At 35.1% G+C, this 13,964-nt stretch overlaps 1 protein-coding gene across 1 annotated transcript in view; it reads left to right on the forward strand.

The window, feature by feature from the left end:
• Nucleotides 1-8,853: 8,853 nt before the first annotated feature.
• The window catches only part of galnt5 (polypeptide N-acetylgalactosaminyltransferase 5), a 29,239-nt gene continuing 24,128 nt past the window's right edge, over nt 8,854-13,964 (forward strand). Inside the window, exons 1-5 of the mRNA XM_084122939.1 lie at nt 8,854-10,707; nt 10,828-10,994; nt 11,550-11,669; nt 11,890-12,025; nt 12,511-12,630. Of these exons, the coding sequence (XP_083979065.1) occupies nt 9,629-10,707; nt 10,828-10,994; nt 11,550-11,669; nt 11,890-12,025; nt 12,511-12,630 (1,622 nt within the window). The 5' untranslated portion in view covers nt 8,854-9,628. The remainder of the gene's footprint in view (nt 10,708-10,827; nt 10,995-11,549; nt 11,670-11,889; nt 12,026-12,510; nt 12,631-13,964) is intronic.

Consider the following 13,964-nt stretch of genomic DNA (forward strand, 5'->3'; position numbering starts at 1 on the left):
TGTAAGTTTCATAAGACTGTGTATGAAAAAACTATGTAAAAAAAGTATATTTAATAGGCTACTCGATCAAAAGAGTTAACACAACTACAAGCCTAGTATACTTTGAATACTTAATTATACTCGTATATACTTAGTATATCTCGATCAAAAGATTGAGTACAACTACAGGCCAAATATACTTGGACTTTTCTCTCAGTATAAGTCAAGTACACTTAAGTGTAATTTTAAGTATATTTCTGAGAAGTATATAAAGTATATTTTTGAGAAGTATATCAAATGTAGACTGAAAGTATACTTTCTTATTTTTAGTTTAAAAGAAGTATACTAATAGAACACTTGAATAAACTTCTTTTTCGTAAGGGGTGACCAGTATCGATCCGGAGACTGCAAGCTGAATCACGAACACAACAGTTGGAACAGATCCATCCTCGACTAACAACTTTTTAGCAAAGCCTGCTTTCTACTGTCCCTCGTTCACAAAGCATTCTGGTGTAAAATGATTTGCGCAAACAAATGCATTTAGGTAGATTGGGGGCGCATTCCCTTCAAAAACAAAAGTAATCCAATGCGTTTTCAGCGTCTCAGATGTCAGGAGTATATGATGACTGCTATGTTCATTCTTACATCCAACAACAAAACACCTCAATCGCTTCTGCTCTGGCATCGAAAAAAATGGTGGACTGTGTACAGCTCACTCAGGGCGGGTCTATGCTAATACGGCAGTGTCCGTAAACGGTCATGGGCGGAGCTTGTGCAAAAGTACGTCACATTGCCCAGAATCTGAAATTTATGTTCAAACACCATGTAAAAGTGAATTTTGCATAATATGTGCCCTTTGTGAAAACGGCGTTTTCAAATTTATCGTTTTCAAAAAGCTCTATTTTCATTAATAAAAATGCTGTCTCAGTGTGGACGGAAGGCCAAACCGGAGAGAAAAAGATGCATATTCAAATAAAAATGTATTAGTGTGGACAAGGCCTGAGACTGCTGTCCTCAGACTGCTGTGACGTATGACTCTGTGGTTGGATGAATATTTGAATGCTACCGATTCCGATATGAATTCTGACTTTTGATGCAGCCTGTATCATAATCACACTGTGTTCGTTCATTGGCCAGAGGCTGGCTCCTCGACTGAGCCTGGTTTCTCCCAAGTTTTTTTTTCTCCATTCTGTCACCTGATGGAGTTTGGGTTCCCTGTCATTGTTGCCTCTGGCTTGCTTAGTTGGAGATACTTTATATTCAACAATATTATTGATCTGACTGTACTGACACTCTGTATGAGAACTGAACTGAGGTGGATGCTGCCATAATATGTTTTTTTTGTTGTTGTTTTTTTGCAGAACTGCTTGAAATGAACTAATTTAATAATTGATTATCTTTACAACAGAACTGAATCAACACTGAACTTACTTAAGCTGAACAACAGCCAAAATGCTGCTTTGAAACAATCTTTATTGTATAAAGCGCTATGTAGAAAAACTTTTTGATAATGCAGTTGGTTATTATTGGGTGTGACTCTATTAAGACTGTATAGGCTCAGCCCTCACTTCTGCCCAGTGGCTGCTGTCCTAAAAACTGCTTTTGTGTTCTAAACAGCAAAAACATGACATGTAGGCCTACATTTTCAGGTAGGTGTACTGCTCCATTGTCAGACATTTATATTATAAATATTTATAGGTACTAATATAAGTTATATTCAAAAGTAATATTTCACTAGGCTTGTGCCCATGTAAAAGGGGTCTAGCGACACACCTTAATGTGATAATTTCTTAGCACCAAATTTCGGGTAGACTGGGTACGTTTATATTTACCTGTTATTAAATGAACTAAGCTGCCATCTAGTGACAGAGTGTTCAACAGCTGATAAAGGAATGAATCTCCCCACTTCCCTGCAGAGTTCCCTCTCTAATTTAAACACACCTTTATCTGACACTTTTTGCCATTGAGATGAATGGGAATGTGTCCCAATCAACTTAACTTCACTAATGTAATCAGAAATTACCCAGGGCTCATGATAAATTATGTTTCTAACCTATTATCTAACATTTTATATTGCATTAGAAGGTATTTTTATTATATCTTTAGTCCTGATTTACTGTCTCATGGATAAGTGTGTTTTATAATGTGCATCAAAGTGCCTTTGATGGATAAAACAGTGATTACATCAAAATCTGCCATGACAAAAGACACGTAAAATGAACGTAAAGAAAATTTATTTAAAATGTTTTGATGTGTGTTTACAATACCATTTATTGTATTCAATTGTGCTTTACTTATCTCTGTTGAGTATACCTGTAATGTGCAATATATAGGTAAATAGATTTTAATAATTGTTTTGAGAATTTATAACACAATGATTTAATTAAACATTTGTAAATCAATTTATGCCATGCTGTTTTCATATGTTATCAAAATAAAAAATCAATTTCAGGTGGGAAAATATTGTGCCCTAATAGAGGAAGTTCATTTATAACATTGAATGTCATCTTATACAACATAACTAGACTTTTTTTTTTTTTTACTTTCTTCCTCTGTCACTCAAGCTGATTGGCAGAAACTGATGGGCAGGGTTTGTCTCTGCCTGCAAAAGAGATATTTACATATTCGAGGCGAGGTCCTGTTTAAAGGCTATAGCGCTGGACATAATAGATGCACCATCTCAGGCCCAAACATTGCAATCCAGGACTAATTAAAAAGAGTGCTGCGGTGTGAGGATGGGTAGACAACTAACAACAACCATTACAACAGTCCAATTCATTTATTTGACTGCTGCGGTAGCAGAGGTGGAGATGATCACTCATTACGCCTATTTACAGCTAATCACAGCTGCAGGAAATAGCATACAGATTTCCCACACAGTGCCATACTAGTTAAAGGGAGTGAAAAGGGAAGCAATTGATTTCAAATTAAATGTTTGAAAGGTTTTCTCAATGGTAGCCATCTCTCCAAACAAGCTGAACATTTAGTATAAAATGTAATCAAAATTAATTAAAGCCCTAACAAATTACATACATCATAGTTAACATGGGCAGATAGTACAGCAGGAAATGTTATGAAACAAATTAGCTCCAACAATGAAAGAAAATGACCTCACATAACTAAATATTACGGTCGTTTCCATGAGCCATATTTCTTAATGAATTCTCTAATTAATTTAATTCACACATTGTGCATAATTTGAAACAGGAAATGTCACTGGGTCAGATTTAACCATAGTCATGCTGGCTGTCGGTTTTAACAAGAGACACATTAGCTAAACATGACCTCTATGCAAATGAAAGACCAACTGTTGTAATTTTAATTCCAAATCCCTAATTAGCATGTTATAAAGACATAATGCACGATTGTTCCGCTCAACTCAAGACATGCCAGAGTCACTTTTTCGGGGTCTGTAAATATCTTAATTAAGGGGGTTGTCTGCATTTTACAGGGTTCTTTTCAAGATAACATTTTCAACCACAGTAATTACATATTCTACTATTATACTCATTTGGAATAAACAGGTAACATCTAAACTAATTTACAATTCTCACCAAGGTTATTTAATTCTAATTCATATACAATTTCTATCATCTTTTTTTAAAAAGTAAAGTTTAACTGTAAAAATAGCATGAAATTTGGAATTTTATGGAAGTAAAAATAATGGCAAATGTTTTTGAAACAAAAAAGCCTGTTGAATTGCACTACTTGAAAAAAAAATATGCATTGCATTAACCATGCTTGCATTTTAATGCATTGTATTTTTAGGGCTTGCATTTTTTTATGGGCTGAAATTCAGCATGGTTGAATATTTAAGCTGTGAATATTTCAATTCAAAACATTTCAAACACATTTTCATTATTAACAATTCAATAATCCATATTCCCCTTTCATATTTCTCTTCCAAAATAGTCAAACTGTTAAAAAAAAAAAAAAAACTACAATATTCAGGCAATTTTTGGTCCATTTTATTTCACTTTCGCTTCCACAAATTCAGTGGTTCAAATTCGACAGAAAATTCTACGTTGACATCCAGGAACTGCAGGAAAAGCAATAGATTACCGAGCATACTCTCCATCTGCTGTTAGTCTACCTCACCAGCAGGGGGTGCAAGCACGTGTTGTTAACAAAGGCAGTGCAATAGTTAGAGCAAAGCCATTCATTCATAAAACTAATTTACAGCAATGCAAGTGTATTTGTGATTATTATGACGACTGTTTTATGTTAAATTCAGTGTCTTCACGGTTACTTTTCCTCTGTAGCCTACATGCATCTTTCTCTACCGTGAACGAGATTATAATGTTATTCCCCCAATGCGGATGTACAGATCCAATGTTACATTTGAGGTTGACATATATTTCTCTTGGTTGTTTTGTTGCCTTAACTTTATATTGTGGCGATGTGTTGCATACAGTAGGCTATAGGGTTTCCCTCAATACTTCAGGATTCCCCTACTGGACATAAAACGCTTAACGTAGCTTAATGTACTAATATCAGTGATAATAAAAGCCAAACTCGCAGGCTCGGATGGACTCAGAATATGAACTTAACGCGCAAAGTTTAATGCTGAGCGTTTCCCATTGATATACTGGCATAAAGTTGGCTTGACGTTGGACAGTCGCACATTTAAGGACCGTCTCTAAAGTTACATACGACATTGGTATACACGTTTCTAACTTCAGTAGCATTTGAATAGAATGACTTACAGTCACAAAACCAACTGTGAAGTGTTCATGTAGGTGTCAGGCATAATACGCACCCTTTAGATTTTTGATATTTATTCAAATAAATTGAAGTTTGCTATTGAAGTTAGATTAGAAACGTGTATGCCAATGTTGTATGCAACTTTAGAGACGGTCCCTAAATGTGCGAATGTCCAATGTCAAGCCAATTTACATTTAGGCTACATTTAGTCATTTAGCAGACGCTTTTATCCAAAGCGACTTACAGTTAAACTAACGGAGGACAACAATATACAAGTGCTATGACTCTTCCCAGTTTAATCTAATGCAGTACACGTAGGCATACTTATACACGTAGGCATGCTCTAACTGTTGCTCTGGTCTTCGTCAACAACACGCGCTTGCACCCCCTGCTGGTGAGGTAGACTAACAGCAGATGGAGAGTATGCTCGGCAATCTACTGCTTTTCCTGCAGTTCCTAGCCTGGTTCTACCAGACTCTCGTACATTTCATTTGTACAGAGAGTCTGGCCTCTCTCCATTGAGATACGTATACTTCCTTGTAGGCGGGTTCTCTGTTAAAGTTCAAAACTATTGGATCTGCCCAGAGTCACTCAGGATCTGCCATAGCCAATCGCTAACGTGTGGTTGTGACGTATGTCATGCGCCGAAACCGGCCGGAAACATTTACAAATTCTAAATGTATATTTGACACTAAGGACAGTGATGTATTCAGTCAACTGTCGAAGCTGGGTCTAATCATTAACAATACGCCGCTGCGGTCGTTTCGGATCTGCCGCAAATGCTGTACAGTGATCACCAGGCTACTGCGCGATACGGAAACAACTTTTCTGCCTCCTTCACTTGGTCCTCCATTAGTGCAACAAGAGGGGAGACGACAACAACTATCGTCTTTGCATCCCTATCGTTCGCCTTAGCTAACTCATTCACCACTAGAACTGCCATGGCAGTCATTTTGACCGTTTTGAATTTTATATCTGCAATAACTTTGTTGAAAAAATAAATACAATCCTGCTGGTACCTGACTTTTCCTAAAAGTGTCTGTATTTTCATTTAAAATGTTTTTCATATAAATTACACATAAGGCAAAAAAAAACAAATGAACATATTTACCTATTTCGGCCATAAACGGTCATATTGACCGCACTGAATTTCGCGGTATTATTATACCAATATACGCAACAATAAAATGTGGTAAAAAATACACTAAACATATTCAACAACAAATCATTTAAATGTAATGATATTCAGAACAAGAATGAAAAAATAACTAAAGCCAAAATGAAATGCTTTATAAGTGAAAATGAAAGTAAGCGGCGTTAGGCTCACGTAACTCTCTAATTAGAATCAAAATGTTTCAACATTTGCGATGTATTTGGATGCTAAACTATCATCCTCTTCACACGCATAAAATGGTACGAATTGTAGCCTACTAGTACTGAGAAACAGAGCAGTGGAATTTTTATATGTTAGGTTGACTATTTTATTATATTTTATTATGGCTATAATGAACAGGCTGCAATGCTGGAATATGGTGTGTGTGTGTGTGTGTGTGTGTGTGTGTGTGTGTGTGTGTGTGTGTGTGTGTGTGTGTGTGTGTGTGTGTGTGTGTGTGTGTGTGTGTGTGTGTCGGCGGGCGCGATCAAACAGTGGAAACATGAAAACATAGGCTACTATTTTGTTCAGGGCATCTACGAATATTATTTATTTATAAATTATAATTAAACTTGTTTAAATGTACAGTTTGGTGTTGTTTTGTTTTTAAAAGACATCCTAATACAATAAATGCATTAATCTCTCAATTGGGGATTTATCATTAAAGATATAGAGTTTTGAATCTAGCTATCAAAATTACCGCTTGCGGCAGTTCTAGTAGTTATGGAATTCTGGCACTTCTAGTGCTAGCGGAGTGAGCTGGAAAATCAAACTTTTCCCGAACCCCGTGGGGAGGAGGGCCACAACATCATGGCCACCAACAAAACTTAGCAAACATTGTTCTTGCTCCGGCTTTAACTTCTGTATATTCGGCAGTTTTGCAACAACGGACCGAATAGCTTTTCTCACATCTTTCTCCGCTGCCATTACTCCAACTCAAACTGACGCACTACATCAACGTCATCGTTCTCAGCCACTCCCTCTGTTCGCTGATTGGTCCTACAAAAAATTGGTTTCTGGAAACCTAAGAATATACAGCAGTCCCAGACGTGGTACTGAAGTAAAATGAAATTGAGCGGAAGTACGTAGGAGGGCGGAGCCAGGCTAGCAGTTCCTGGATGTCAATGTTGAATTTACTGTCAATTTTTGAACCACTGAATTTGTGGAAGCGAATTTGCAAAGCAAAATAAAATGGACATAAAATTGCCTGTTGAATATTATAGGTTGTATTTTTAAACAGTTTGACTATTTTGGAAGTGAAATATAAAAGGTGAATATGGATTATTGAATTTTTAATAATGAAAATGTGTTTGAAATGTTTTGAATTGAAATATCCACAGCTTAAATATTCAACCATGTTGAATTTCAGCCCATAAAAATGCAAGCCCTAAAAATACAATGCATTAAAATGCAAGCATGGTTAATGCAATGCCTTTTTTTTTTTTTTTTTTTTTTTAAGTAGTGCAGTTCAACAGGCTTTTTTGTTTCAAAAACATTTGGCATTATTTTACATCCATAGAATTTATTAGTTTTTAGACCGTTTGCTATATGTTCCTGTTTTTGTTTATTGGCAGCTTGACTTTATTAATCTTTTAATATTCATTTAATTTAATATTATCTACTTTTTATTTATATATTATCCAGTCTCACATAAATAAAAAAAATAGTAACAATTTACAATAAGGTTCATTAGTTAACATTAGTTAACTACCTAGTTAACATGAACTTGAGCAATACTTCTACAGCATTTATTAATCTTAGTTAATATTAATTTCAACATTTACTAATATATTATTAAACTCAAAGGTTGCATTTGTTAACATTGTTTATGTACTGTGAACTAATATGAACAAACATTGAACAGCTGTATTTTTATTAACTAACATTAACAAAGATTAACTAATTTAGTAACAAATGTATTGCTCATTGTTAGTTCATGTTAGTTGATACATTAACTAATGTTATCTAATTAACCTTATTGTAAAGTGTTACCAAAAAAACATTTCTTCAGCAGTTCACCCACACTTAAGCATTTTATGTTTCTCCTTAAAGGTTGTGAGTGTAATAATAAAGTAAGGTTACAGTTGTGAGTGTAATAATACTGTGCTGTTTATTTCAAAACCATTAGTTTATTCTAGAGAAACAAACATAGACTAGACTTTCAGGTTTTCTCTTGCAACAAAACAGGTTAGACCAGACTTGATCTAAATAGCAGCTTTTAAATCTTTCACAATCTTTCAGACTATGAGCATACACAGATACAAGTTATAACCATGTTAATGCTAATCCACCACCTACTCTTCAAAAAACATATGTGACTGGGCAAGTTATATGGTATTTAAACTGAGTCAAATGTTTGTGACACACTTGACTGAATTTATATTTTTATTTAAAAACTAATGCTTGAAATTAGTTTTGTACACAAATATAAACAGGCAATAGTGAATGAATCATGGATAAATTTCTTTAGAAAACTATACTAAAAAAATATACTAAAAATATATTTTTTTTTATTCATTTTACTAAATGGATGAGTTGCAGCAGATAGCCTACTTAATGTTAAAAAGCATTGTTATGTAGGCTACCTCATTAAGTTGGTTGAGAAAATATCCAGACACAAATCTAGTCAAATAAATTAAAATAGGCCTATAAGATTGGCTATAACATTGTTGGTCATTTTACATTCCCGTATTATTATTCTAATAGGCTATGTGTAAAATAGTTATATGGAACAAGTAGGTGTGCACGAACTATTACCAAGTAAGTTACTTCAATCATATTGCCATGGTAATCCAAAAACCAATTGTAGTGATCTAATTTTTGTATGTTTTAAACGAGTATATTGACTAACATACAGTTACAAATATATGTCTAACTCGAACCACACCCTGAACAGGATTTCATTTGTCAGTGCGTCCAAAATATCGCTGTATATTGACACGTCGTCACATAAAATGTGTTTAGCCTACGTGTAAAACAGGGCAGGTCTGATGTGCAGGAACTACGGGCTTAAAGGAGGATGTCCTTAACCCAGTGGAACGTGTGTGCGCGCTTAGAAGTGGCACCAGATAATTGTCGAAACGAACCTTTAGAATATCGAAACGAGTCAGAAAATATTAATTTGAGAAGACCGGAGCAGCACGTGTGTGTGATGACAAACTTTGCGGCGACGATCTCAATTGGAAGTTTCACGCGACTATTTCAGCGTTCTTTGAAACGAAATATCTAAAATGGATTAATTGTGGATCTAATATGTCTTTGAATGCAAAACTGCGGAAGTTTGCCAGGACAACAGAGTTTTAGGTCATACTGCAGAAATGTTGCCACGCAGTCGTTTTTGAGTTCGGGATGTTTAGTGAAGTACCTCTCTATGGCTACGTTCTCACACTTGGTGTTTGGCAATAACAACATTTACAACATCATGTTTTGGTACTCTTAAATTGTCTATTTACACCACCAGTCACAAGTGGAATAAACATCGTCTGTATGCCCAGGTAAACCACAATCAAATCCCGTTTTTATTATCGCGATAGTTTGAATAACTACTGTAACTATAGTGACAAAGTTGTTTCATTTGAATTCTGCTAACTTTTGCGCTTCTCTGCTATGTTGTTAAAACGTTGGTTCCAATTGAACTCATTCCTTTTGTTCCATTTTGGCCCACAAAGAACATAAATAATCTCTCTGTTTCTAATTCAGTTGCGACTTGTTAATATTTCAGTTAGGCATATTATATATCAGTTTAAGAATGTGGAGTCAGTCAGTACTGCACGGAGTGTGAACATAAAAAAAATGCGGTTAAGGAAGTATTTCAGAGGCAGTGGGAGGGTCCTAGCGTTTGTGTTTATCGCATCTGTAATCTGGCTCCTCTTTGATATCGCAGCACTGAGGATATCCTTCAGTGATGTGAATCGGGATCTCAAAGAGAGAGAGATTGTACTAAAACAGGGAAGGATTAAAGGCAATGTAGAGGATATCTTTAAACATCCTCTGCAAAAAGTAAACGTAGAAAAGAGGGAGTTTTTTAAAAACAAAAAAAGGTTTGAAAAGAAAGTTGATGAGGTTTACAGAAAGTGGCCAAAGTTTAGGACAGAACCCCAAGCTCTGCTAAACAACGATAAACATTTGAATTCAATGTTAATGGCTGACAAGTCTTTTGTGGAACAAAAGGAGGTAATTAATCAAAACAAAGTGAAGCTAACTGTGAAATCACCTGTGGAAGGAACAATTATTAGCATCCCTCCAAAAACAAATGAGACAAAAACTGAAATTAACGGCAAAGTGAACAGTATATCTGCAAAGATGAACAAAATAAATGCTGCTGTTGGACAGACAGAAGCAAATCTAGATATTAAAGCACATCTACCTACTAAAGTACTGCCTGCTGTCCAGGAGAAAATGTATTCTCCTGCGTTCAAAGAAAACACTTTGGAGAAAGTAAATAATACGAATGACACACTAGTGATGTCACATAAGAAAGTACATGTAGATTCAGGTTTACAAAATAACTTGAGTAATGATTTTCTCAAACCAACAAAGACTGATAAACCGAAAAATATTATTGAAAATAGAGAGAAACATGCCAATATTTTCAACAAAACTAAACCAGACATTACTAAAAAACCAGTGGAAATAGCACACTATCCTAGTGTGCGAGTGAGGAGGTCAGGAGAGCTTCATAAGGTTAAGGCCCTAGATGTGACAGACTTACCCAGAGATCCGCAGGCCGTGGGACAGTTTGGACAGCCTGCAAGTGTTCCCAGAGATAAAGAACTGGAGAGTCGAAGACGCTGGAGTGAAGGATATTTTAATGTATTCCTGAGTGAACAGATACCAATAGATAGAGCCATTCCAGACACCAGACCCCAAACGTGAGTTTGAACCATAGAATAATTTTGTTGTATTCTGGGAGGTCATGGCAAATTTTGCATAATGGCAAGCAGATGTAGCACTGATATATGTGTAACACCTCCATATCCTGTATTGTTCAGATGTTCAGAAAATCTTGTTCATGATGACTTGCCCAACACCAGCGTGATCTTCTGCTTTGTGGATGAGGTGTGGTCAACTCTGCTACGCTCAGTGCACAGTGTGCTCAACAGGTCTCCTCCACACCTGCTGAAGGAGATCATTCTGGTGGACGACTGCAGCACCAAAGGTCTGAGGGACAATTCTGTGTTGATTTACGTGCATTTTAAAGAAATTATTTGAATCATTTGAGGTGAGGTCAATGACAGGGTTTATGTCTAATAGTTCAAAGCTTTAGACCTCACACATAGTATTAAAGTCCATTTTGGGTGATTCAGACTCACAAGTCATCAGCACTAAATACGAGGGTAAACATGATACAAAACAGGCTTATGTTTCACAGTCATCTATACAGTAACTGTTTACTTCTTCAATAAGGAACTCTTTTGACTACTTGAAATCTTGAAAAGTTTAACTTAACAATGCTTAATCTATGACAAAACATCAAAAGTCCAGGAATAAAAATATAAGCATGGATTTAATCATTGAAGAAAAAGTTAGTAAAAGCCTCTGACTTATAGACTTATATATGTTATAATCTGTTCTTTACAATTAAGCAATTTTGCTTTCAAATTGTCATAGAAGTCAGAAAAGTATACCTCTAATTAAAGAAGCAATTGAAGGTATGTTAGTCTTCACCTTTCTGTGGTTTTGTTTCTCTATGAGGGATTTGTTTGTGTTCTAGACTACCTGAAGGAGAAGCTGGATGTTTATATGTCTCAGTTCCCTAAAGTACAAATCATCCGTCTGAAAGAGAGACAAGGCCTCATCAGAGCCAGGATTGCAGGGGCCAGTGCTGCTACAGGTACTGTACACTCGCACTCAGTTTAATTCATTTTACTGAGAAGGCTTCAATCCATACAGTAGCAATATGCATAGGGACTGTCCTTGGATTTGTGCTTAATTTAATTGGTTTGGAAATTGGGATACATAGCATAGACAGCTGGTATCTCTGCTATAAACAATGAATGTTGTTTTAGTGTTTGGCTGTAATGATTTTTCAACAGATGTTGTTTCATCTGCAGGTGAAGTGTTGACATTCCTAGACTCTCATATTGAGTGTAACGTGGGGTGGCTGGAACCACTGTTAGAAAGAGTTTACCTGGACCGCAAAAAAGTGGTCTGTCCTGTTATTGAGGTCATCAGCGATAAGGACATGAGGTAATGAAGTATATTCAGTCTTGCAATTAAATAACTGTTGAGCTCCCCTTACGGAAAAAAAAATTATGGGAATATACTGCAAAATATAATGCGATATATTACATAATACATTTCCATATATGGGAAACTAGTGCTTATATTTTTCAATACACTGCAATATATGCATTGACCATGTATGACTATATATTAATGAATATAAAATATTTATAAATGAAGACAAAAATAGCATTACATGTAATATTCACAAAGTTGTATCCTTTATTGTGTACATATACTGTACATACATGTTCCCATATAAATGTGAATGCATGTTCACACACACACACACACACACACATATATATACACACACACATACATTCACGGAATGAGTTACAACAGATTTCTAGTTCCCAGCATGCTTTGCTTCTGACTGACTTCTGAAAGGAGAGCAGTTAAAATTCATGCACTAAAATGTATTTGTTTGTTTGTTTGTTTTGTTTCAGTTACATGCTTGTTGATAACTTCCAAAGAGGCATTTTCAGATGGCCACTGGTGTTTGGCTGGAGTGCTCTACCTGAAGAATATATTAGAAAGAACCAGGTCAAGGATTCAGACCCCATCAGGTAATGTCAGTGTAATGGAATTAGTCAAATCTGAACTACGACAAATCTAAACTTCAAATCTAAACTTCACAAATCTTGGGATACATGGACAACAGGACATTCTGAGTAAACAACAAATTTTTTATGAATTTACAATGCACGATGGGGCTAACAGCAGTTTCTAATCTATCAGTCATACACTACCAGTCAAAAGTTTTTTAATGCTTTTAAAATAAGTATCTTCTGCTCACCAAAGCTGCATTTATTTGATTAAAAATACAAAAACAGCACTAAATACGAGGGTAAACATGATACAAAACAGGCTTATGTTTCACAGTCATCTATACAGTAACTGTTTACTTCTTCAATAAGGAACTCTTTTGACTACTTGAAATCTTGAAAAGTTTAACTTAACAATGCTTAATCTATGACAAAACATCAAAAGTCCAGGAATAAAAATATAAGCATGGATTTAATCATTGAAGAAAAAGTTAGTAAAAGCCTCTGACTTATAGACTTATATATGTTATAATCTGTTCTTTACAATTAAGCAATTTTGCTTTCAAATTGTCATAGAAGTCAGAAAAGTATACCTCTAATTAAAGAAGCAATTGAAGGTATGTTAGTCTTCACCTTTCTGTGGTTTTGTTTCTCTATGAGGGATTTGTTTGTGTTCTAGACTACCTGAAGGAGAAGCTGGATGTTTATATGTCTCAGTTCCCTAAAGTACAAATCATCCGTCTGAAAGAGAGACAAGGCCTCATCAGAGCCAGGATTGCAGGGGCCAGTGAAACTGTAAAATTGCTAAATATTATGACATTTTAAAATATGTTTTCTATTTTAATATGTTTTAAAATGTAATTTATTCCTGTGATCAAAGCTGAATTTTCAGCATCATAACTCCAGTCTTCAGTGTCATATGATCTTTCAGAAATCATTCTAATATGCTGATTTGATGCTCAAAAAACATTCATTATTGTTATCAATGTTGAAAACAGTTGTGTACATTTTTTTTTCAGGATTCTTTGATGAATAGAAAGTTCAAAAGAACAGCATTTATTTGGAATATAATCTTTTGTAACATTATAAATGTCTTTTCTGTAACTTTTGATAAATTTAATTAATAAAAATTCTTACTGACCCCAAACTTTTGAACGGTAGTGTTTAATGTTACAAAAGCTTTCTATTTCAGATAAATGCTGTTCTTTTGAACTTTCTATTCATCAAAGAATCCTGAAATAAAAATGTAAATAACTGTTTTCAACACTGATAATAATGAGAAATGTTTCTTGAGCATCAAATCATCACATTATAATGATTTCTGAAGGATCATGTGACACTGAATTCTGGAGAAA

Source organism: Abramis brama, assembly GCF_963993115.1.
Source record: "Abramis brama genome assembly, chromosome: 8".
In the NCBI taxonomy this organism is placed as follows: Eukaryota; Metazoa; Chordata; class Actinopteri; order Cypriniformes; family Leuciscidae; genus Abramis; species Abramis brama.